At 39.4% G+C, this 23,042-nt stretch overlaps 1 protein-coding gene across 5 annotated transcripts; it reads left to right on the forward strand.

The window, feature by feature from the left end:
• The first annotated feature begins 1,992 nt into the window (after nt 1-1,992).
• LOC5514947 (substance-K receptor) lies at nt 1,993-22,029 on the forward strand. Of its 5 annotated transcripts, none has more exons than XM_032384561.2 (3): nt 1,993-2,104; nt 18,243-19,162; nt 21,574-22,029. In XM_032384561.2, exons 2-3 carry the CDS (start codon nt 18,449-18,451, stop codon nt 21,910-21,912), a joined length of 1,053 nt encoding a protein of 350 aa, XP_032240452.1. In that variant the 5' UTR covers nt 1,993-2,104; nt 18,243-18,448; the 3' UTR covers nt 21,913-22,029. The 5 variants fall into 5 exon arrangements, with proteins under 5 accessions (XP_032240452.1, XP_048586380.1, XP_032240451.1 ...); XM_048730423.1 differs by lacking the exon at nt 1,993-2,104 and adding an exon at nt 14,651-14,778; XM_032384560.2 differs by lacking the exon at nt 1,993-2,104 and adding an exon at nt 16,601-16,748.
• Nucleotides 22,030-23,042: the final 1,013 nt, after the last annotated feature.

A 23,042-nucleotide genomic window follows, 5' to 3' on the forward strand; every position in this document is an offset into this window, starting at 1 on the left:
TTTTGGCCCCAAGGGGGCGGGAGCGCACACCCTGTTTACGCGTCAGTTATGCTATGAGCGCTAGCTCTTCATCGGGGCAAAAGATTCATTTCCCTGATAACTCAAACTCGGAGATTCAACCTGAGAAACCTCCTATTTGTCACGTCTGTCGACTAGGCACTCCAGCGCCGTTACTGTTATCGACGAATCTTTCTCAAGGGAAACAAATACTACCTGAAGTCGCTAATGTTTCAGTTTCGCCATCGAGTTTCAGAGCGTATGCTTTGTCAAACTGTTAGAAACGCTACAAAATGCGTAAGGTGTCGTGACGTGGATGCGTGGGCCGTAACAAGTCGCGAGGGGCCTGGGGCGAATAAGTCCACAGGCTGCCATTCACTAGGAAACCTACCCATAAAATAGTATAGATATTTACATATATCTGTATAGCTTATCTATAATTTGTTTTTCTTACTAATGAACTTTAATGTCCTACAAATCGTGGAAAGTTGAGATAATTGATCCTTTAACTTCGAACGCGATCAGCAGAACAGTTTACGTTTACATGTTTGTTATTGTAGCTTCAGTAGGATCAGTTTTAACTTCAACTACCGATTAATTTGTTTCTGGAATTATCGGAAATGCGTCAGCATGGATTTGAATTATCTTAGTGTCATATTTGCAATTAAGAATATTAACAGTTGAAACATATTCAAACCGTTTCAGAAAGCGTTTCTTCACCAAAACCACCGATAAGTCGTGTAATTTCTAACAAGTATTCATGATCATCTTAAAACAATGCCAATAAGTTTCATAGTTTCAAGTTCTTAATATTTTGTTTTTAATTTTACTTCAAACATTGTGTTTTGAAGTCATTTGTCTTTCCGAGCATAATCTGGTATTGTTTTATCTTTTGGATGTTTTCAAATATCTAGAATCTTAGTATATCTTAATATCCGAAGAATTCAATGGAATGTTTTAGGAGGGATTACCCAAATGTTCTTATGGAAACGTAAGCACATGCTAGGGGATAGGAGGGGGATTTTGGGGGCATGCCCCCCCCCTCCCCCTGTGAAAAAAAAGTATTTTCCCCAGGGGACTCCTGCATTTTCGGAAGCGTTATGAATACGCTGCGAGCACGTCTTAAGGAAATGCACCCCTAGATCTCTAATTTCTGTATTCTGAAAGCCTCCTACTTCATTGGAAGGTCCGGGAAGTTGAGTACCACTGCGAGCAAAAACGAAATACCTAAGAGAGGGCTGTCTCCGCTATATTTACTTACTAATCATATGTGGGGGAAGTTTCGAACCATCACAGGATGTTGGTTTTTTGGCTATAGCTCTTACATAGATGATAACTTGATTACCAAAATATGAACTTGCATTCTTATGGGATTTCGTAACAAAATGTGCATAAGCTCGCATATATATATGAGAGTTTTTTAAGGGCAAGTGTTAATTCTATTTCTTTTTCTATTTATATTTTGGAAATACTTTTTGCAAGCAATAAGCCGAAGAAAAACGCTCATAAGACCATATCCAACTATTACGTTAGACAAGAATACCATGACGAGCCATAATGACTAAAGTATTGAACCTTTTTGAATCATGATTGGGCTTCGCTCACTTCATTACTGTGTAAGTGAACCTTTGTTCTAGTCGTGGAGGGTGTGCGAACGCACCCTGCTCCCCCCCCTCCCCTCTTTGTTTGCGCCTGTTTACGGAGCAAGGGGAGAACAAATGCATAAGCGCCTTATTCCTGGATCAGACCTGCAAACAAGCACCAACAAAGTATCTCTTCAAAAATAGCAATTTGAAAGTAGCAAAAAAGTTGTTTCAAAATGTAAACGTTTTTGATAGGTAAAAGCCATGGCGTATGTCAGCAGCGAAAAGATGACCTCTTGCGCACGCGCACCAAGCGCCTTGCCATGGAGGTTTTCCGGTGGACCTTGGCGCGCTAGAATGTGCTAGTGCGCATGCCCTGGCCGCGCGGCTGCTCAATTCGTTGCTGTTGATTTTGCCAAGTCAGTGAACGTCTCTATAATCTCAAAGACGAGGAATCAGGGATATTGTGTTGTGGAGATTCAACCGCTCACGATTACATGATCACAGCGTCTTCGCATATTCTTGTAAGTTTTATTTTATTTTATTGAGTTTTATTTGCCTTTTCGTAAGTAGTACAGATTTATTTGCTTTTTGTAAATGATTCGTTTCTCCCGGGCTCGCCCCAGGGTTTGGGGTAAAGACCAACAATGCTAGACAAGGACTTGTCTATGATACAAGCAGCGCCTTTTTATTACTGTCGCGGATCCAAATATTCCCCGTTGCTCCCGGGCTCGCCTTGTGATCTTTCCTATCGACCCCGCATTGATATTTGACTATTATTGGTTTAGCATACCCCGCGCATAAAATACCTAGGCACGCAGTATATAAAGGCAGTCGTTATTCACGCATCTTTTGTGCGCAGGCGACTTTATCACAGCATATATAATGTACAAGTAAAATTAGCTATCCTTCAAAGAGGGTAATTTTGGAGGGGTTATGATCGAGTTTTTCGTTAGTTTGAGTCGCCTGAGAGGGAGTTATTTTGTTGTCGCCGTCTGGGTCGTAATGTGGCACTTTAGAGATAAAGCGGTATATCTTTTTGCCACACTTTCCTTTGATTAATTGACTTTAGTGTTGGAGAAAAGGTGACGAATAACTAGATCTCGGTATTTAAAACATAAAAATAATGTCCGCAGTATTTTCTTTATGAAGCATCTACTCTTTTTTTGGTAAAAACCCGCTAAAAGCAGCTTGATGCCAGAGATATTATTATAGGGGTATTTTCGCTGTGTTTGATGTACGATTATATCAAATTCAAGGCCAATATTGCTTTTACTGCCAATCTGACTTTCCTAGTCGGCTTTTAACATGTTATCCCTTGTGATTAGCAACGGGAAGACAGCTCGATCGTTTTTCGGAGATCATCTTTTTATAAAAATATACATCATTCAGCGTCAGTCGGCGATAGAAAATGGGAGCCATTATCATGCTCCAAAATTCATCCCTCAAATTAATGGTCAGTTTTATTCCTTGCTTGTTCTTCTTTCACGAGTTTGTTTGTTTATGCCCAATAGACAGGGAGAAAGTTCGTTCGCGTTATCTTTATCACTCACTTTCTTTAGATTTGTTTACTCGCATTGGTATGTCAGTGTCTTTCTGAAATATTTATGGCATTATTTCAGCTTTCCATCCTCCGGAATTTCCGCTCTGACAACTAGCTGCATATAAAAAGAGAGGGGGAGGGGGTCTGAATCCAGTTTTTCCGGCTCTTTTGACCTCCATTCCGTCTTTGCTGACTAAAAATCTCGTTCCCATTCCTTGAAGCTGAAATCCAATTCCCGGCAACCCTTGTCCCGTTTCCCGTCTGAAGGAGAATCCTGGTTTCCATTCCACCCTTCAGGACCTTGTTTACTACCGCTTAGAAACGCTTTTCAAACTCTCACACATATAGACTAATGTTTTTACCTTTTATTGTTTGTTTTTTTCTTAATCGCTTTTGTCTGTAAAAGAGCGTTGATAGCTTTGAAATTGGATAAACATTTATTTATGAATTTATCAACACAATTGCAATGACTTCTTACGGCTTATTTTTAAACATAATTACCCGCGTTATGTCTCTATCTCTTTTCCCACGACATAAGTCAAGAAGCTGTAGAGGCGACAGAATATACGCCTCTATCTTTTTTACCACGACATTAGTCAAGAAGATGTAGGGGCGATAGAATTCACGCGATTTCGCTTACTAATCAAGGTATAGTGATGAAAGCTGAAAATGCTACTGGTAATAGGTCAGTTTTCGCGAACATAGTTTCCCGCCCAGCCGTCTATATTAAGAAAGTCTCTGATATATGTATGTATACATCTTTTTTTAGAAAATATCTTCTTAGAACCTCTGCTTCAACCGAATATTCATGTGTAAAAATTGAAGCAAATCCGCGCTTTTGAGGATTTTCGGCACTAACACGGAATTCATGCGGGGTGTGCATAAAACGCGGATCCAGAAGCGGATCGGCGGACGCGGCGAGGTCAACATGGATGAAATTTCCAAATTACTTTAAATAAAAGATGATTTTTATATCTAAATAATACAAATTAGTCATACTGTTATTTGTTCTGGTATCAACACCCCACTAACAATCATTCTTTCACGAGTTTGTTTGTTTATGCCCAATAGACAGGGAGAAAGTTCGTTCGCGTTATCTTTATCACTCACTTTCTTTAGATTTGTTTACTCGCATTGGTATGTCAGTGTCTTTCTGAAATATTTATGGCATTATTTCAGCTTTCCATCCTCTGGAATTTCCGCTCTGACAACTAGCTGCATATATAAAGAGAGGGGGAGGGGGTCTGCAGGGGTGGATCCAGGGTAGTTTACGTGAGTTCCGGAACACACTCAAAGTTTTTCAGACCAAGTTATTTTGAACTTAAATGGCTTTTTAAAAAATACTCCGATATCCCTAGAAACTATTGGCTTGTCTGTGGAAATCATTTAATCTCCTGTATTTTTGGTTTTTAATTAAATTAAACACGTAAAAAGATGCCTTATCGTCTTTATTATTCTTATGCGACTTCACGGAGCGCCCTGGATCACAAGCTTTGGATTTGAGCTTCGATTACTTTTCGGGAACCTTCGGAAATCCGTCGGATAAGATCGGAAAATATTGTCACCAATTTGCAAGCGAGGGGGTGGGTGAGGTGTTATTATAGTTAGCCCTGGAACACACTCAAAACCTCGCGCGATTGGCTGGAATTTTTTTCATTGTGTTGGAACTCACTCAAAACCATTTTTGATTGGCTAACTCACTTGGAAACCACCGCGGAAACTATCGACAAAAGTATAAAAGGGTCTGTACCTCCCCCAACGGTCTTCTTTCGTTTGCCTTCACTAGAGTCTCAGTACTTGCATCGGAGTTTACGAAGGAATTAGTTAACAAATTGCACTAGTTTTTACTCTTTATGGCTCGTGCTCCTGTCTGTCGGAAGGAGGATTGTTCTCCCTACGACATTGGCTTAGTCTTCGACAAGATCGCCAGCTATTCGCCTCAGGACAAATTGAAATTCATCGAAAATGTATGGAAACCAGGTGAGCTTTTCGATTTCCCAGTGTCAATAGAGAATGGAAAATCTCGCAAGTTTGTTTTAAACTGGCTAAAGAAATATCCATGGCTAGCCTACCCTAAATATTACAATGGAGTGTTTTGCTTAGCTTGTGTTTGTTTCGGAGTTCAGTGTGGGCGAAACGCTAGTAAGTTAGACAAATTATTGAAGTCTCCTCTTACAAATTGGACTTCGGCCGCTTCGCGCTTTACAAAACACGCGCAATGAAATTGTGAAATTCACAAATTTTCTATGATTGCTATAGAAGAATTTAAGAAAATGATGCGAACAGACGCTGTCCCGATAAATCTGCAGTTAAATAACATCGTTCAACAGCAAATTGCTAGAAATCGTGAGATCCTTAGGTCCCTTTTTAAAACAATTATTTTCTGTGGGAAAAACAATATCCCACTCAGGGGCTTGAGGGATAGTGACCCCACTAATGCTGCCCTAGCTGGTAATTTCCAGGCACTGCTTGAATTCCGGGTAGATAGTGGTGACCAAATACTGGAGCAGCACCTAGAAAATGCACCAAGAAATGCCACATACATTTCAAAGACCATCCAGAATCAAATGATATCAACTGTTGGTGCTCATATTTTAAATAATTTATCTCAAGAAATGAGAGATAGTAAATATTTTTCTGTAATGGCAGATGAAGCGGCTGATATAGCAAACAAAGAAAATCTTTCTGTTGTGATTAGATTTCTCGACTCAACCAAAAACTTCAGAGAAGAATTTATTGGATTTTATATTTGTAAGGAGGGAACAACAGGAGAGGCCATCAAAGACCTTATAACTGCAGCTGTAGTAGACTTAGGATTGATGATGGAAGACTGTCATGGCCAATGTTATGATGGCGCTGGCAATATGGCTGGACGACTTAATGGAGCCTCCTCGTTAATCAGAGCAGAACATGAGAAGGCAATTTTTGTCCATTGCATGAATCACCAGCTGAATTTGTGTATTGCCAATACCTGCCAAATACCAAATGTCAGAAACATGATGGATGTTGTGCGAAAGCTTTTTTAATTTTTTGACAACTCTCCCAAGCGACAAGAACATTTAGAATTCAAGATCATAGAACTTTTGCAAAAAAACAAAAACAAAAAAAAAACACACTGCTTTAATTAATGTATGCCGCACCCGATGGATTGAAAGGATAGATGTTATGGACCGAATAGTTGAGCTTCCCATCCAGTCACAGCTACACTAGAAGATATCTCAATGAACAGACACAAGCATGAAAATACCAACTGGAATCCTACCAGCAGACAAGATGCCCAATCATTACTTAATGCTATCAACTTTTCCTTTATTGTTGCTATTGTTATTGTCAGACATATTTTGGCACTAACTAAGCGACTTACAGTGAAGCTGCAAAGTAAAGCTATGGATATCCTGAAAGCTAAAGAACTTGCTCTTCTGATATCAGTTCTCACAGAAATGAGCAATGACATTGATGCCACACACCATGAACTGTACCAGGATGCAGTGACTATCGCAAGACAAGTAGATGTACAACCAGATATGCCAAGGGTAGCTCAGAGACAGACACATAGACCCAATGCTCCTGCTTCAAATCCTGAAGACTATTAACAAGATAAATCTGACCAGAGTTTTCCTAGACCATGTACTCGAGCAGCTCGATTCTAGATTCAAGGATGATGTATTTATCTGCTACAAAGGTATTTCGATCATACCCTCTGTTTTGATTGCTACTGATGACTGGAAGCCTAATGTTTTAGAATTTTGTAACTATTACAGACAGGACAGGCCAAATTATATAGGTTTACAGGCAGAGCTTTTATTATGGGAGAGATTATGAAAGGGGAGGGATAATAGAGGAGAAGTGATTCCAGACACTCTTAGGCTACACTGGAGGATATTGACAGATGCATATGTCAATATTTATTTCATGTTAAAGATCCTGATCACACTTCCAATTTCATCTGCTTCTTGTGAGAGGTCCATTTCATCCCTTCGAAATCTTATAACCTATTTGAGAAGCACAATGACTGAGGACAGATTGAATGGGCTGGCACTAATGTATACCCACAAAGACATGGATTTAGACCTGGACAGAATAATAGATTTATTTGCTCAATTGCACCCTAGGAGAATGAGAATGGCAAACATATTAACTTAAATTTTTGCACCATCTGTTTCTAGAGGGCTTGTGAGTTATGTTCCATCTGGGTCTTACCCTTAAACTGATGGATAACAGCTACAGAAACTGAAACTGGTGCCTGTATAACTTTCTTAAAAAGTCATTTCTAGATGTTTTTTTTATTTAGTGATTATTTCAATTTTTCTATTGACACTGGGATTTCATGTAAAGCTCAAATGGTTTACAAACATTTCCCTGTGCTCCAGAAGCTGCAGTTTCAAATGATAAAAAAGGGGAGTATTTTTCAAATTATATATATATTTTATAATCATTACTTCTTTCTTTTAAACTATGGTAACAATGTTGGATTTTTCTCCAGAGCTCCAGTTACTGCAGTCCCCAAGGATGAAAAAGGGGAGTTTTTATTCAAATTATATTGTCTATAATTTGTACATATCTTTTGTATATGACATATGATATTAATATTGGATTTTCTTTTCTTATTATCTTGAAAACTCCTGGACCAAGGACCAACCACAGGCTTGCCATCTATAAGTACCATTTTTCCTTCTCCTGCTCAAAGACAGTTAGTAGGCAGCTATATTGGACATAGACCAGTGGCACCGGTTTGGATACCAGAAACTTTTTGTAGAGCAAGGTGTTCCATGTACCACCTTCAACAAAATAAAACTTTTTTTGCCTTTATGATAGCATGTTTTTTTGTTCTTTTTGGGGTAATTAACTTTTCTGAAAATGCAGAAAATGGCATTTATAGAGCTTGAAATTTCAAATTTTCTTGGGGGAGCATGCCCCCAAACACCCCTATTGTTGGTGTTTCGGTGGAAACTACTCACTCAAAAACCTGGATCCACCCCTGGTCTGAATCCAGTTTTTCCGGCTCTTTTGACCTCAATTCCGTCTTTGCTGACTAAAAATCCCGTTCCCATTCCTTGAAGCTGAAATCCAATTCCCGGCAACCCTTGTCCCGTTTCCCGTCTGAAGGAGAATCCTGGTTTCCATTCCACCCTTAAGGACCTTGTTTACTACTGCTTAGAAACGCTTTTCAAACTCTCACACATATAGACTAATGTTTTTTACCTTCAATTGTTTGTTTTTTTTCTTAATCGCTCTTGTCTGTAAAAGAGCGTTGATAGCTTTGAAAATGGATAAACATTTATTTATGAATTTATCAACACAATTGCAATGACTTCTTACGGCTTATTTTTAAACATAATTACCCGCGTTATGTCTCTATCTCTTTTCCCACGACATAAGTCAAGAAGCTGTAGAGGCGACAGAATATACGCCTCTATCTTTTTTACCACGACATTAGTCAAGAAGATGTATGGGCGATAGAATTCACGCGATTTCGCTTACTAATCAAGGTATAGTGATAAAAGCTGAAAATGCTACTGGTAATAGGTCAGTTTTCGCGAACATAGTTTCCCGCCCAGCCGTCTATATTAAGAAAGTCTCTGATATATGTATGTATACATCTTTTTTTTTTTAGAAAATATCTTCTTAGAACCTCTGCTTTAACCGAATATTCAGGTGTAAACATTGAAGCAAATCCGCGCTTTTGAGGATTTTCGGTACTAACACGGAATTCACGCGGGGTGTGCATAAAACGCGGATCCAGAAGCGGATCGGCGGACGCGGCGGACGCGGCGAGGTCAACATGGTTGAAATTTCCAAATTACTTCAAATAAAAGATGATTTTTATATCTAAATAATACAAATTAGTTATACTGTTATTTGTTCTGGTATCAACACCCCACTACCAATTATATAAGCAATTTACTTGTTCTCTTCTGTTCTAACTCTCTAATGTGTGTCGCAAAAATATCCCATATAAATAAAGGTTGTCTGTGTTATAATAGCTGAATAAATCCCAAACCATAAAATATACTGTACAAATATTCTATCCTGTAATAGCCGTATAAATCACCTTTAAAAAAATGAAAATAAGAAAAACGTATAAAAAATAGTTCGCGTTTCGCCAGTCCGGCAGGATATTTTCCTGCGCCCCGAAATCAAGCAAAATGGCGGGTGTAACAGCGGATTTTCCGAAAAGGAAATTTCCCTAAAGCTCGTTTTATATACTTAACCAATTATACCATTTCCATTTCGGCGGATAGTGGCTTTGATAATATCTACTTCGAGCCTTCGGCTCTCGTTAAGTTATTTCGCAACTATCCACCTCAATGGAAATGATATAATTGTTAAATATTTTGGAGTTTAATTTAAGATTATCACCTCAAGTGAAAGGCAGAGAGCATTTTTAGGCAGACCGCCAAATCGCATCCTAGCCTCTGTTTTATTGTTATGCATTTACACAGTCTCGCACTGTCATCCGTACACTTCCGGAGGTCCGACGGAAACCTCAACCGTAAAAAGACTATGAATCCATTAGAATCCGCGCTATTTAACAGGCCATTCACTCTAAATTATCAATCACATCCTCAAAGAAACTTCCAATAGACAAACTGCTTTCAATATTTTGAAATATTTTTCTCGTTTTTCGTTAAAAATCATCGGAGATTGTTACGTAATCGACCGAAAGTAAAATTGGTGACAAAGCGGTTTAAAACCCTGCTTTCAAAGCACTTCACGGCGCGTGTCCTATCTTGGTTATCTGCTAAGAAGTGTAAGACCAATATCCCAACATAAGGATTAACGGCTTTAATTGCTAGTTACCCCTGAATACCTTGCTTACAATGACTTCTAGGAGGCTATCCCTTGTGTCAGTTCTCAACTGTCCATTCATAAGAGGCTTTCCTATGTATAAGTTCTTAACTATCCATTCATAAGAGGCTTACCTATGTATAAGTTCTTAACTATCCATTCATAAGAGGCTTTCCTATGTATCAGTTCTTAACTATCCATTCATAAGAGGCTTTTCTATGTATCAGTTCTTCACTATCCATTAATAAGAGGATTTTCTTGTATCAGTTCTTCACTATCCATTCATAAGAGGGTTTACTTGTATCTGTAGGTTTTGAGTAAGACTAAGTGCCTCTGAAGCATGACAACTGGAGGGGCTTTACGGGGTCCTAGATAAGGCAGGATTGCGGGGAACGGGGACTTGATATGTCACCACGACGCGGGATTGAAAATATTTCAGGTGCTGTTTACTAGGGTGGGGGGATTTGGAAATATACATTTCGCGATAAAGTCTTGATCGGAGCCTTGTTTAGTTCGCTGACATGAGTTCAATTAGAAGTGACACAACCGCTAATAAAGAGCCCATTGCCCTACACCGATCGAGTATTGAAATAAGAAGGATTGTTTTTTTTTTTGTGATAGAACGTACACTAAATATTCTAAGCCGCCGTGCTAACAATGGTATGGTAGGGGGAGGGCTAGAGTAGAAGCTTGCCACCCAAAAAATACCTGACCCTGATGGCTCTAACCCCCCCAAACCCCGCACCACAAAAAAAACTTACTTTTAAAGAAAATCCCAATCTGACTACGTCACTATACATTACATCCCCTAACACTCCAGTGACATGGCAGACTAAAATTTGCACACCAGCAGTTTATATAAGACTATGATACCAGTAAAGTATTAAACACAGAATTACACACTTGATACAGTCATTTATGCGTTACCCATGATTCTCGAGTGCAAAGTTATTTTGGTGTATGCACTCTTTAAAAAACGCCTAATTTTTATTTCATGACAAGCCGTTCTTATTTTTGGAGAATTTTAAGACTAAAACGTTCTTAACGATGTTTTCCAATTTTATTGACATTGCAGCTTGCATTACGCATACCAGCTGTTTTATACAGTATTATGTTACCAATAGAGTATAAAAGCAGAACAACACAAATAATTAATAACATTTTAAGTCACTAGAATGAACCCAATTTGATTCTTTATTTTTAGAACGCAACACTTTAATGGAAAAAATATTTTTCTGCTATCTGAGTCTCGGCAAGTTCTTTAAAATTTGGCGAAATCTCAGGCTGAACGTTCATATAAAACATATTCTTATAAAGAAGAGTGTATATTCCTAGCATCTGCACAGGAGCATTAACAAGCCTTCTGTTTGACGTTAACTTCAGGCATGCATACGGAGTAAATTATTAAACCCCCAATATGCATAGTTTTCTAAACCCAAACAAATTTCCGCCAAAAGGACAAGTCAAATCCCCAAATACTGGTCGGAACTCCCCCTCGCCCCTAATGTCTTTGAGTTGACAATGTTTTTTGAAAAATAATGTTTAAAAGCAAATTCACGAACAAATGCTAAGGTGATTAAGAGGATAAAGCAATTAAAATTCCTTGTTGCCCTCAGGTATTTCCTCTGCTTCTTTCCCCCTATTATACAAAAAGCCCGGAAATATAATCACTTCCACCACTATGATAATGTTTTCTTTCACTTCAAATCTTCCAAAATATATAGATCAACACACAGATTTAATTGTACAACAACAAACGCAGGATATAACGGGACCGGAAAAAGCGTGGAAAAGGCGTGGTGAAGTGTTTGTCATTCACTCGCATAATACATTAGCTCGCATGTACGCTGCGTTTATCACAAAATGAGGAAAAAAGAACGCAACGAGAGCGAGTGGGATCACCACGTTTTTTTAGGATTTGAGTGTTCGTCTTCAATAATTATTTATATCTATTATACTTGGTGAAAATTGGAATTCCAAAAAGTCTTACCTGGATGCTTTTGCATGTAGGCTTCTATCCTTTTTATTTTGTTAGTGTAATATTTGGTACAATTTTTATACAGCCAAAGCTCTCTGAGCGACCGCTCTCGTAATCTACGTTAACGACGACGATTTTCAGTTCCCAAAGCCGTGCGCTCACAAGAGCCTCGACTGTATTCTGTGTTAATCTATGTTACTCTCCTCTCTTTTAGTAAAATTAATACGTGCAGTTATTGTGGCTCTGGGTGAAGCATAATTATTGTATTGCTGTTCGAGTGTGCTTGTGCATTTCCCCTGTAAACAGATAAGGCAAATATGAACAATATATTCTTCATCAAGCAAAGAAATTCCCTGCTAGCAGAGAAAAGATCTTTTCCTCGCGAACTCCAGCCCAGCGAAATACAGAGAAAAGAGGCCTCTGCTAGCAGGGAATTTCTTTGCTTGTGTACACCATAAAATCGTTATTTTAGTGACACTTGAATTTTATCTGCTACAATAACACAGTCGGGAAAGGTGTTAATATTGTATAGCTTGATACAGATTCGCTTGCTCTTTCTAAACTAATATAGAATGGTTTGAACTCGAAAGGTTGACATTTACCGTAATATTTTAGCAAATTGAGAGCTGTCGACATTTAGCAGCGTGTTAAGCTCAATTCAGACTTGCTTGCCCCTTCTCAACAAATGTGGAATACTTTGAACTCACTAGGTCGACAATTTACTGGGTTATTTGAAGAAATTGAAAACTGTCGGGCATTTAGCCCATTGAAGACCTTTACCGACTGTGTCGGGCATATAGCCACTGCGTTGTCATTTCTCTTTTGTTTTAGAAGTAATACGCGTGTTTGATATGGCTTTGAGAAAGACAGCACTACGCTTTAATTATTTTACTGTGTGAGTGCTTTGTGTATTGCCACCGTAAACGGGAAAGGCAAAAGTATAAACAACTTGATATTGCTTATTATTCTTATCATCTCTCGTCTCATTTTTTCTTGTGTTCCGTTGTTTTTAAAATAATTCGCGTATTTATTATGTCTCTTAGAAATACAGCTTTCTAAAACTCTTCCTTCGCCGACCGAGTAACAAACGCCCTAAACACAACCGACTGCTTACAAATCAATGAAAAATTAATACCAAGTATTTACTGGCTATCGACATTTCATCCTTGCCTGTATCATAACCGACAAATTACTGAGCTTACATGCACCCCCCCCCCCCCCCCTTTTCCAGATCCTTTCCATCTGGCTCACCCAGCATTCAAATGTAGATTACTCGCGGCAAAATAGAGCGAGATTTTAAATTGGTTTCCGCGACGAGATCGCATAAAAAAATAATCATGAATACATGATAAATCTTTTAAAAAAACATTTGAAGAAATCTCAAAATAATCTAAAAATAAATGTCTTACTACACTCATCCCAGTCTAATCTTAATGCCGTCCCTTACGCAACAATGAAGTTCGCGGGTTCCATAAGCGAAGAATAAACGAACGAGGCAAAAAAAGAACCCGAATAATAATAATAATTCAACAATACAATACAATACAATACGGTGCGGTACAATGGAAGCATTGGATCTTATGGGTAAAATACCAAGATCGGATCGACATGCGTAGTTTGCTGCCGTTTTTCCCACACCCAAAAGCCACTTGGAAAATTTAGTCAAAACAGCCTAAATAACAGTCTTTCTCGTTGCGCTTCATGCACATATTTATGCCCCACAACTCACTGCCGTATAGCAAGATTGGTTGGATATTAGCGAATTAAATAACTTGATGGTGAGTCGTGGGTTATCCGTAAAATGCTTGACCATGTCCAACAAAGTAGCTTTCTTCCTTCAAACCCCCCCCCCCCCCCTATAAAAAACACTACAAGTGCTTGTATCCCTGCCAATCAGACAAGCCAGCTGTAGCCTCTAATGCTGGCACGAACCAAAACTATAGAACGTTGTTTATTAATCGTAGTTTTTGTTTCTTTTTCACAAAGTGAAGCAAACTGAAAGCATAGTATGAAAGAAGCGCGAGGCGAAATTATCGAGCTATCGACACAGTCGAGAAAATAAATATTATTTTTATACTATGGCGTGATTTACAGCAGTGATCTATTGCGGTGAACCCTTGCACAAACAACAGCTTCCTTACAGCACTATCATGGCTTCCTTACAGCACTACATGACTTCCTTACAGCACTATCATGGCTTCTGTACAGCACTGAATAGCTTCCTTACAGCACTATCATGGCTTCCTAACAGCACTATCATGGTTTACTTACAGCTCTATTTTGTTTTCTTTTATGTCATTATGTCCATGTCGTTATGTCGAAATTAAAAGAGTGCGTGCGCCCATGTTGTTATGTCACTAGTGTGCACTAGGCATAAAGAAGCTATCATGGCTTCCTTACAGCACTATCCTAGCTTCCTTATGTCGTTGCGTCTTCCTTATGTCGTTGCGTCTTCCTTCTATTGTACATTGTAACCTGCACGTTTTTCCTCCTTTTTTCACGTTTTTTATGTTCTATTTTTACTTTAGAATTACTCTATATCTTCTTTAAGAAGTTTTTATCTGCGGGGTGATATCTAGATCTACAATTTTTCATCTAAAAACGAGCCGTAGAAATACAATTTTGTTTTTATTGATGTAAAAATAAACTAGCAATCTATTATGCCATTTTGCACAATTGGACTATCAGTTTGGCTAAATGCATGTGATCCGGTGCAACTTGACAATTATCCATTTGCCAGCTGTAAGGTCTTACACGAATTCCTGCTTTAATAGACCGACTACCTTACTGCAAACCTGAACGGCCATCACTTTTTCGCTCAAAGTTCCGAATTTTGTTTCAACATGAACCGAGGCACCAACCTGCTATGATGTTGTCATTTTACACCGGTAAAACTTGCTTTGATATTCAATACCACAATTTGAAAGTTTGAGTGGACTCTAAAAGCGAATCGAAGAGGTTTTAAGATAGCCTTCTCAGGATGCCTAAATGGCTCAAATCCCCGCAGACCACTTTCGATTCATTTTAGTTACCAAAGTTTCTATAAAAATCTAGATACCCCTTATCAGTTTAACTGCATTTTCTCAGTCTTGAGGACTCTTCATGTTCATTACGATTAAACAAAAATAATGAATATGTTTTTACGACAGTACGATCGTACTAGACTGTTAAATTGTGCTTTACTAACTTATATGTAGGTAAGTGAAGGTCTTAATAAGAGAAATGGATTTTCATTTATTCTATTTTTTGTCAAGGATATCAAAGATCTGTCACTCCTTGCGATTTCTCGATAGAAAAGCTTTTCTAATGGCGCACTGGAAAGTTCGACATGGACATGGAGTCTCATAGTGCAAAAAAAAAAAAGAAAGAAAAAACGATAGGGGAAAGAGGAGGAGAGGGGGGGGAATGGCTGGGAGAATAGGGATTATCTGGAGGTAAAAATGGGGAGAAATGAAAAGGGAAATGAGAAAGAAGGATATCAAATGGCAATATAAAAAAGAAGTTGTTTTTATTTCTTGAAATGGTGAAAGTTTAACTTGAAGGTTGACACTATCAACTACAGAGATGAGAAAAAAAAGAGGTCGAGTTTGTCATAAGACGACAATTTGACATTTCTGATTTGGTTGTAACTCAAGGTTGTCATGTTGATTATTTTAACATTAATAAATTTAATGTTAAAAATAAAATAAGAAAAATAAGTTGCGGTCATATACGAGAAAGGCTTACGTAACTTCGATAATAGCTGGTAGATTACAGCATCAACAACAAGGTCTCTCCAGCACGAACTACAGTTCGCTGATTTCCAATGAAGCCGTAAAGCAGAAATGAAAAGGAGTAGAATGACTCTAAAAAAATCTGCTTAGAGGTGAATTAAAACATACTTTAGAATGTTTAGTCCAGGCAGTAAGCTAAACGTGAAAATATTAACAATCTTCCAAACATCCTGTGTTATTTTATTCTGTCACTTAAAAAAATCCCGAGATATATATTCAAGATTAGTTTTAGGCTTACATATCTTGATCTTAACATCACAAATGTCTTACTAATTATATTGGTTTTATCTCTGACACCTTGCATGTTTTCAAGCATCAAATTTTTTTGTATTTTTTGCTTTTTTACAACTTTTTCTCTTGCTCGTATAGCGCAATGTTTCTTTTATTTAATCCTTTATTTCACGGATGCAAATAATTTCATAATTTTGTCAATCACCCTTTTCTGCGCAATCAAAAATCAAAATTCTAAGCAATCACTTCGCGTATATTTACTTTCCATGATGTTATGGTTGTCAAAGATCCGCCGCCACTTCAGGCGACAACTGTTTGCTAGAGTTCGTTTAACGCACGCTCTGCGTTGATCCACGATCACCACCTTATGACGCTACTATATGCATCAGCTCAACAAGAGGTTAAAATTTTGCCCAATGTCAGAAACAGGGAGAAACAGGGACTATACTGCTAAAGTAAAGCTTAAGGAAGGTGTATTGCGAAAACAGTTTTATTCCACTCAACGATGATGTGAAGTCGCTTTTCGGGTACATCGTTACATGGGAAAGCAAGTATTGTTTTGGGTGTAGAAGTAAGGTTCAAGTATTTTTTGCGTGATAAATCTATCTTGGGGTATTAAATTTTAGGTTCTCCCCCCCCCCCCCCCCCCCAATTCTCCCCTTCATGCTTATAACTCAGTACCTCCCCCTAGAACTCTATGAACTAAGCTTGGATTCCTTTCTCACGGCCACACACGACTGCGCGCCATACAGACGACGGCAGTCAATTACTTTTTTTCGTGCTATTTTATCGCCGAAAGACGAGTGAATATTAGAGTGCGTGGGCTAGCTGACTTGTCTTTGTCTCGCCCCGAGGTTAGTGATCCAAGGAATGTAGGCAATGCCTGGGGCTAGCACTTGACATGCAAGCTATCGCCAAAAATCTTTCCAATATGTAACGATCCGGGCGTTTTTTATTTTTACCTTTTGCCGCTAGCTTTTGCGCGACTTTATTTCATTTATCCCTCAAGCACGTAGAAACCGGTTTGTTTCTAGTTTTTATCTTAATGTGACTTGTATAATTAGAGCCATTTCACGCCATTTCATCGATACTTAGCGACCTTTCGTCGTAAGACTTATATCGGCTTCTACGATCTCCTAGTTTTACCGAGTTTGAGATACATGATCTTGGTAGCGTCAAATGCTGATAACAAATAATTAAAAAAATCACTCCTTTTAATTCGATGTGCATTACGGTATATTTTACTCTTAAATTGTTTACAGGATTTTTTGTTGAAGTGATTGGTTGAGCTTTGACGTGCGCTCTGAAGTGTCTTAGAATATTACTCGCGCGGACGAAAGGTTTTTTCCGCTTGCTCTATCGGATGCCAATTGGATGATATTGATGATATATTAACTTCAAGGAGATCTAACATCTAGAAAACCCTCCGATCTGAATTCGAGTAAGTCATTTTTGTATGTCTATCGCGGTGCAAGGATCGTGACAAAGTCCTACTAGTGAGAAGAAAATGTGATACGCTTATTTTACGAGTGAAGCGTTCGCACTTGTATTTAAGGTAAGTTTTGGTTTAATGTGTTTTTTTTCACTGTCTGGCCATTGCTACAGAGAGCTATTTTCCTATAAATCGAGCTTTAGTTCTTTGCGCAATTTTTTTATATGATTTTTTTTCTCACAGCCTGAGCTTGTATTTTTAGAGATTGCAGGTGCGGTTGAAATCTAAAATCCTTCTGCTTCGGATTATCTTCTATTCGTAGCCGAGCAGTCGCGCTTGAGATGGCCTTCTTAAGAGTGTTAAAGAAACTGAGAAAATCACGGCGCAAGAGCCACTACAGATATTGCTTCTTTTTGTTATCTTAAGAATGCGAACTTCGTATTTATTTCATTAGTTGCGTGCTGGTTATGGAAAGATCACTCGCTCTCTATGCAGAACTTGTGTTTATGGAACAGACTTATGCCTATAACCTTAAATAATAACTAGAATACCTGGCGCACGAAATTGGTCCTAGCGCTCGTCTTCACGGGCACCTTTGCACAAAGACGCCGTGATTTCCTACGTGGCTTTTGACTAAGATACTCTTTGACTAAGAGCACACTTGCTCTGTCTTGTGACTACCACAAGGATTACATTGCATGGACCGAAAACAGTGGGGGAATTGCATTTCTAGCGTTCTTTCTTAGGTGAGGCCTTTCTAGCTTCGATAAAGATAAGGAAATATCAGAATTTCTTGCACGTTATGACTTCGAAAATTAAGTTATTTCCGCGGGAAGCGTAGTATAGGGTGTCCCCTACGTAGTGTTTATGACGCGCGCAAACTCTTTCTAAACAGTTTCTACGATTCTGTTAACAGAGGCACCGCATACGTGGGTTTCCAAAAATGTGCCTGTCGATATGATTATTGGACGACACAGAGAAACTGATGAGAGTGGAGTTGGTCGGTGATAGACTCGATTCTTCTTGAAACAAAGTTTCCTCGAAAGGGAAGGATACTTTTTAAGTTAATAATATACTCGAGGAAAGGAAAACGTATTGAAGTAGGAACCAACGCTCTACAGAATGAATGGAACTGAGCAGCGTAACCTTACCGGCCCGCCCTCTAAGGTACTGACCACAAGAGAAGAAGTTTATATAGCCTTGCACACAATTGCAGCGTTTTTTTCTCTGACCGGAAACTGCCTCGTGGGAGTTGTCTTCATCCGGAACAATGGTGGGCGTGTGCGCAATACAAACAACGCGCTGCTCATCAACCTGTCCGCGGCCGTCATCCTATACACATGCAACAACTACACCATGACAATCCACAGCATTGTGCGTGGACAGATGAGGTGGGAGCTGAAGGGGTTGATCGGGGAAATTACTTGTCGACTGGAGCTCGTCCTCATGTACGCGCTATTCCTGTCGTGTCATCTCAGCGTCTTGACGATCGCGATTGAGCGGTTCTTGATTGTCTGTTTCCCGCTCAGTTGGATTGTCACGAGCACGCTCATCAAGGCTATGATCGCTAGCACCTGGTTGGGCAGTTTGTTACTTTACTCGCCGTTTTTGTATCTCGGGAATGTACGACATGTGTACGGGATGACTCGTTGCTTTGTGCGTTTCGTGCCGGATATCACCACGCCGTTTTTCAAGGTGGAGCTGGCTGTGCTATTGGCGGTGATCGTGGCGCTGCTGCTGATATACCTGGTTATTCTATGCCGCTTGTACACAAGAAACGTACCTGGACAGCCACTTCACGCGCAGCGGCGAATGTCCAACCGTGTCAACCGTAAGGTAAGACCTCTGTACAACGACCGCTTATAGTGTTTAGCGCTTGATAACCGTATGGTAAGACCTCTGTACAACGACCGCTCAGAGTGTTTAGCGCGTAAGAGCTCTGTACAACGACCGCTTTTAGTGTTCAGCGCTTGACAATCGTAAGGTAAGACCTCTGTACTACGACCGCTGATGCTGTACTGCTTACAGGCTTACTCTTGACAATCTCGTAAAGTAAGACCCCTTACAACGCGTGTCCGACCCCTTCCCCCCCCCACCCCCCCACCATGCGTACATTATCATTGTGATATTATGTGAATCCCTCATGAAAAAAGGCATCTATCTATCCATGAAGGAATTTTAAGTTTGGACCCTCTGTCTATAAAGTGGTTTTCAAAACTGAACCATTCGTTCAACGCTCACACTTGTATGTCTGAGTTTTAAATCGAAGTTCAAGGCATAGGGAGGGAGTTGTCAGTGAAGTTACAAGGCAGACATGAAATGAGTTATCAGTGAAGTTAGAAGACAGACACATGAGATAAGTTGTCTAGGGCGAGGGCAAGGGCATTCTTACAGTGCGTGCGCCATCCTTTGACCATCTTGAAATAAGGATGGGAGAATCGTACTATCTGAGTAACTATTTTAGTAACATGAATCTCATTAGCCAACCAGCGAGCAAAGAGACGCCTAATTGCACATCACAATAGGAAAGACGCCTAATTGCGCGTCACAATAGCAAAGACGCCTAATTGCGCATCACAATAGGGAAGACGCCTAATTGCGCATCACAAAAGGAAAGACGCCTAATTGCGCATCACAATAGGAAAGACGCCTAATTGCGCATCACAATAGCAAAGACGCCTAATTGCGCATCACAATAGGGAAGACGCCTAATTGCGCATCACAAAAGGAAAGACGCCTAATTGCGCATCACAATAGGAAAGACGCCTAATTGCGCATCACAATAGGAAAGACGCCTAATTGCGCATCACAATAGGAAAGACGCCTAATTGCGCATCACAATAGGAAAGACGCCTAATTGCGCATCACAATAGGAAAGACGCCTAATTGCGCATCACAATAGGAAAGACGCCTAATTGCGCATCACAGTACGAAAAATCCTAGTAGTATAAAGTTCGTGTCGATCTTAGTTGAATTCTCACAAAGAGATTTATTAACTTAATCTCCAAAAAATACTTTGTCGTTGCCACAACGTATTGCGCGTCGCACTGCCAGTGGTCATATCAAGAAAATTAAGCCAAAAATTGTCGTTTTTGACAAACACGGTCACTTCCATATAAGGAAACTAATATATTCCTTATTTGGAAAAACTGCATGATTCTTGTCATTTTTTAGGTTGCCGTGTACCGCAGGTGCTTCGTAAACTTTATGAATTGTAATCAGAAGAGAGAAACAGCGAATGTGACCATCCTTGGTCAATGGAGAAAGTATCTGGAAAGAAACTAAGAATCCTCGGTACCAGTCCCTCAAAACAGCAACGTTTTCTTCATATAAAAACACCATATTTGGATGTAACACCATATTTGGATGATACTCGTGCGATTGGAGCAAGCTTTTAGGCGGGAATTTTTTTTGCGGAAAAACTTACACGTCATTTTTATGTTATTTGTTATTTGTCAGGCTTGTTTGTGTGTTTTTTTCTAACATGGCATTTTGGCACTTGTTTGTAGATTCATGCGGCAGATTTCTTCTTTCTATCTTCGTTATTTTTGGGGGGTTTTCGAACCTCCTTTATACTCAAACCCAAATGCTTAATATATTTTCTGATTTTTAATTCAGGTAACATGACCTCCCTCCGTCTCAATGAGATACCTCTTACCATTCAAGTAATTTCCTGATACATTTTACCCGAGAACCTACTTAGACAAGGTGAAATGGTGCAAGTGGTCTCTTTAACGAACTTCAACTCGCTTTATTACATCGTACAGTCATTGAACCTGGTTTAATTATTAAAGTACATACTTGAAATTCTACAAAGAGCAGAACCAATACCAACAGCAATGCATTTTTGATCTCCCGATAGGCTGTGAAACTATATTCTGAGACTCTGAGACCTTTGGAGTATTGAGTCGTCGGCCTACCTGTGGTAGAATCATTATCATCCTATGTTCATGGCTGTCGTTTATCTAAATAGATTCGAAGAGCCTGTGACGAGCGCGTGGGAAACTTTTTCAAGATGGCAGCCAGAAAATCGTAGTAAACACGAAATTCTGCAAGTTTGTGTGAAAATTCTCTACGTAAATAGCTCTAGGGCACAAAATAGTAAAGTGATGATCGCAGCGAACTCCCAAATATATGGTATGCAAAGTAAAATTAAAAAATGACCGAGCGAGCTAGAAAAACGACTGTTTTAAGAAACAAGATCGATATGTTTCCCTAATGAGCCCTTATGTCACGTGATTCCACAGGTAACCCAGCGCGTGGCCCTGATCCTGGTTCTTTTCTATAGCTGTTGGCTACCCTTCAACCTGCTAAACGCGTTTCACTTCGCGGACAAGCTGGAGATAGTCATGCACCCGGCGTACTCCTTCAGCGTCGAGTTCTTGCCGTTCCTGTACGGCGCTCTCTGCCCGTGGATCTTCCCGCTGCTCCACGAAGACTTCCGGCAAGGCATGATGGTCCTTTTGTGCTGCAACCGACGTCGCCGGAGAACCAGCGTGTGTCAGATGCAAATGAGCCGTAGTCACGTGTCTAACTCTGTGGCCGTGCCTAACGGTCAGGTAACCACTCTGTCAATCATACAATAAGTGGGCGGGCGCCTGTGACCTTGCCTAACGGTCAGGTAACCACGCTGTCAATCATACAATATAGTCCAAGCATTCTGTAGTTTGATCCGGAATTAATTCCCACAAAAGCGTTCTCTTCAAAAACCTGTTGGTAATAACGTCTAGAAGAACACACTAAAAGTCCCACAAAATCCGAGCTCGGCAACATTCCGTTTTTTACACCGATCATAATATTCTTGAGCACTGTGTAATCCTTTACACACGTGTTTCTTTCATCGCCAGCAATGATCTTTAGGATCAGTACCGTATCTTTCATATCCAGCGTTTTACAGAGGCCGGTATCTAAACAAATAAACTCCGCCAGCATTTTAATATTTTCATAACAAAAAAAACTTTTTATTCTCATTTGTATTTCTGTTTAGTAGTCCAACCATACAACATAAAATTTTTTTTCGAACGTTTCCTAATAAAATAGCTTATAAGTATAGGCTAAAGCCGATTTGTTTGTTAGATTATTGAACCGAACGTAGAAAAATGCAAATCAGTCAATCTTGTTTTAAAAACTGTCGTTTTTCTAGCTCGCTCGGTCATTTCCTTATAAGGCACTTCATACCATATTTGAGAGTCCCGCTTCAATCATTTTTTCGCTTTTTTATCGCTCTAGAACTTTGTAAGTCGAGAATTTCCGCGTAAACTTGCAGGAATTCGTGTTTACTACAATTTTGATGGCAGCCATCTTGGTAATGGAGCCTAGTCCCTAACGTTCTAGAATATCACAGGTCTCCCGCGTGCTCGCCCCAGGCTCTTTTAGACCATTTAGAATAACGACACGACAGCCATTGATTGATATGTAAATTATACAATTTATTTTTCTTCTCTGTTATGTGAGATTGTGTAATCAAAAATAATTTTGATGTTAAAAAGTTAATTTTTCGCATTTTACAAAGTTTTTCGAGCCGCAACTTTTCCATGCGGCTAGAAATCGCTTTCCCGAAGCCTCAAATAAACCCTGTTTTTCGTAATGTTGCCGTTCTGGGATTTTCTGGGACTTTTGATATGTTTTTAAGAGGTTATTCTAGAACAATGAACCGGTTAAATTTCTTTTGTGGGAATTAGTTCCAGGAAAGACACATTTTTTCATAGAATGCCTG

The sequence above is a fragment of the Nematostella vectensis genome, chromosome 7, assembly GCF_932526225.1.
Source record: "Nematostella vectensis chromosome 7, jaNemVect1.1, whole genome shotgun sequence".
Lineage (NCBI taxonomy): Eukaryota > Metazoa > Cnidaria > Anthozoa > Actiniaria > Edwardsiidae > Nematostella > Nematostella vectensis.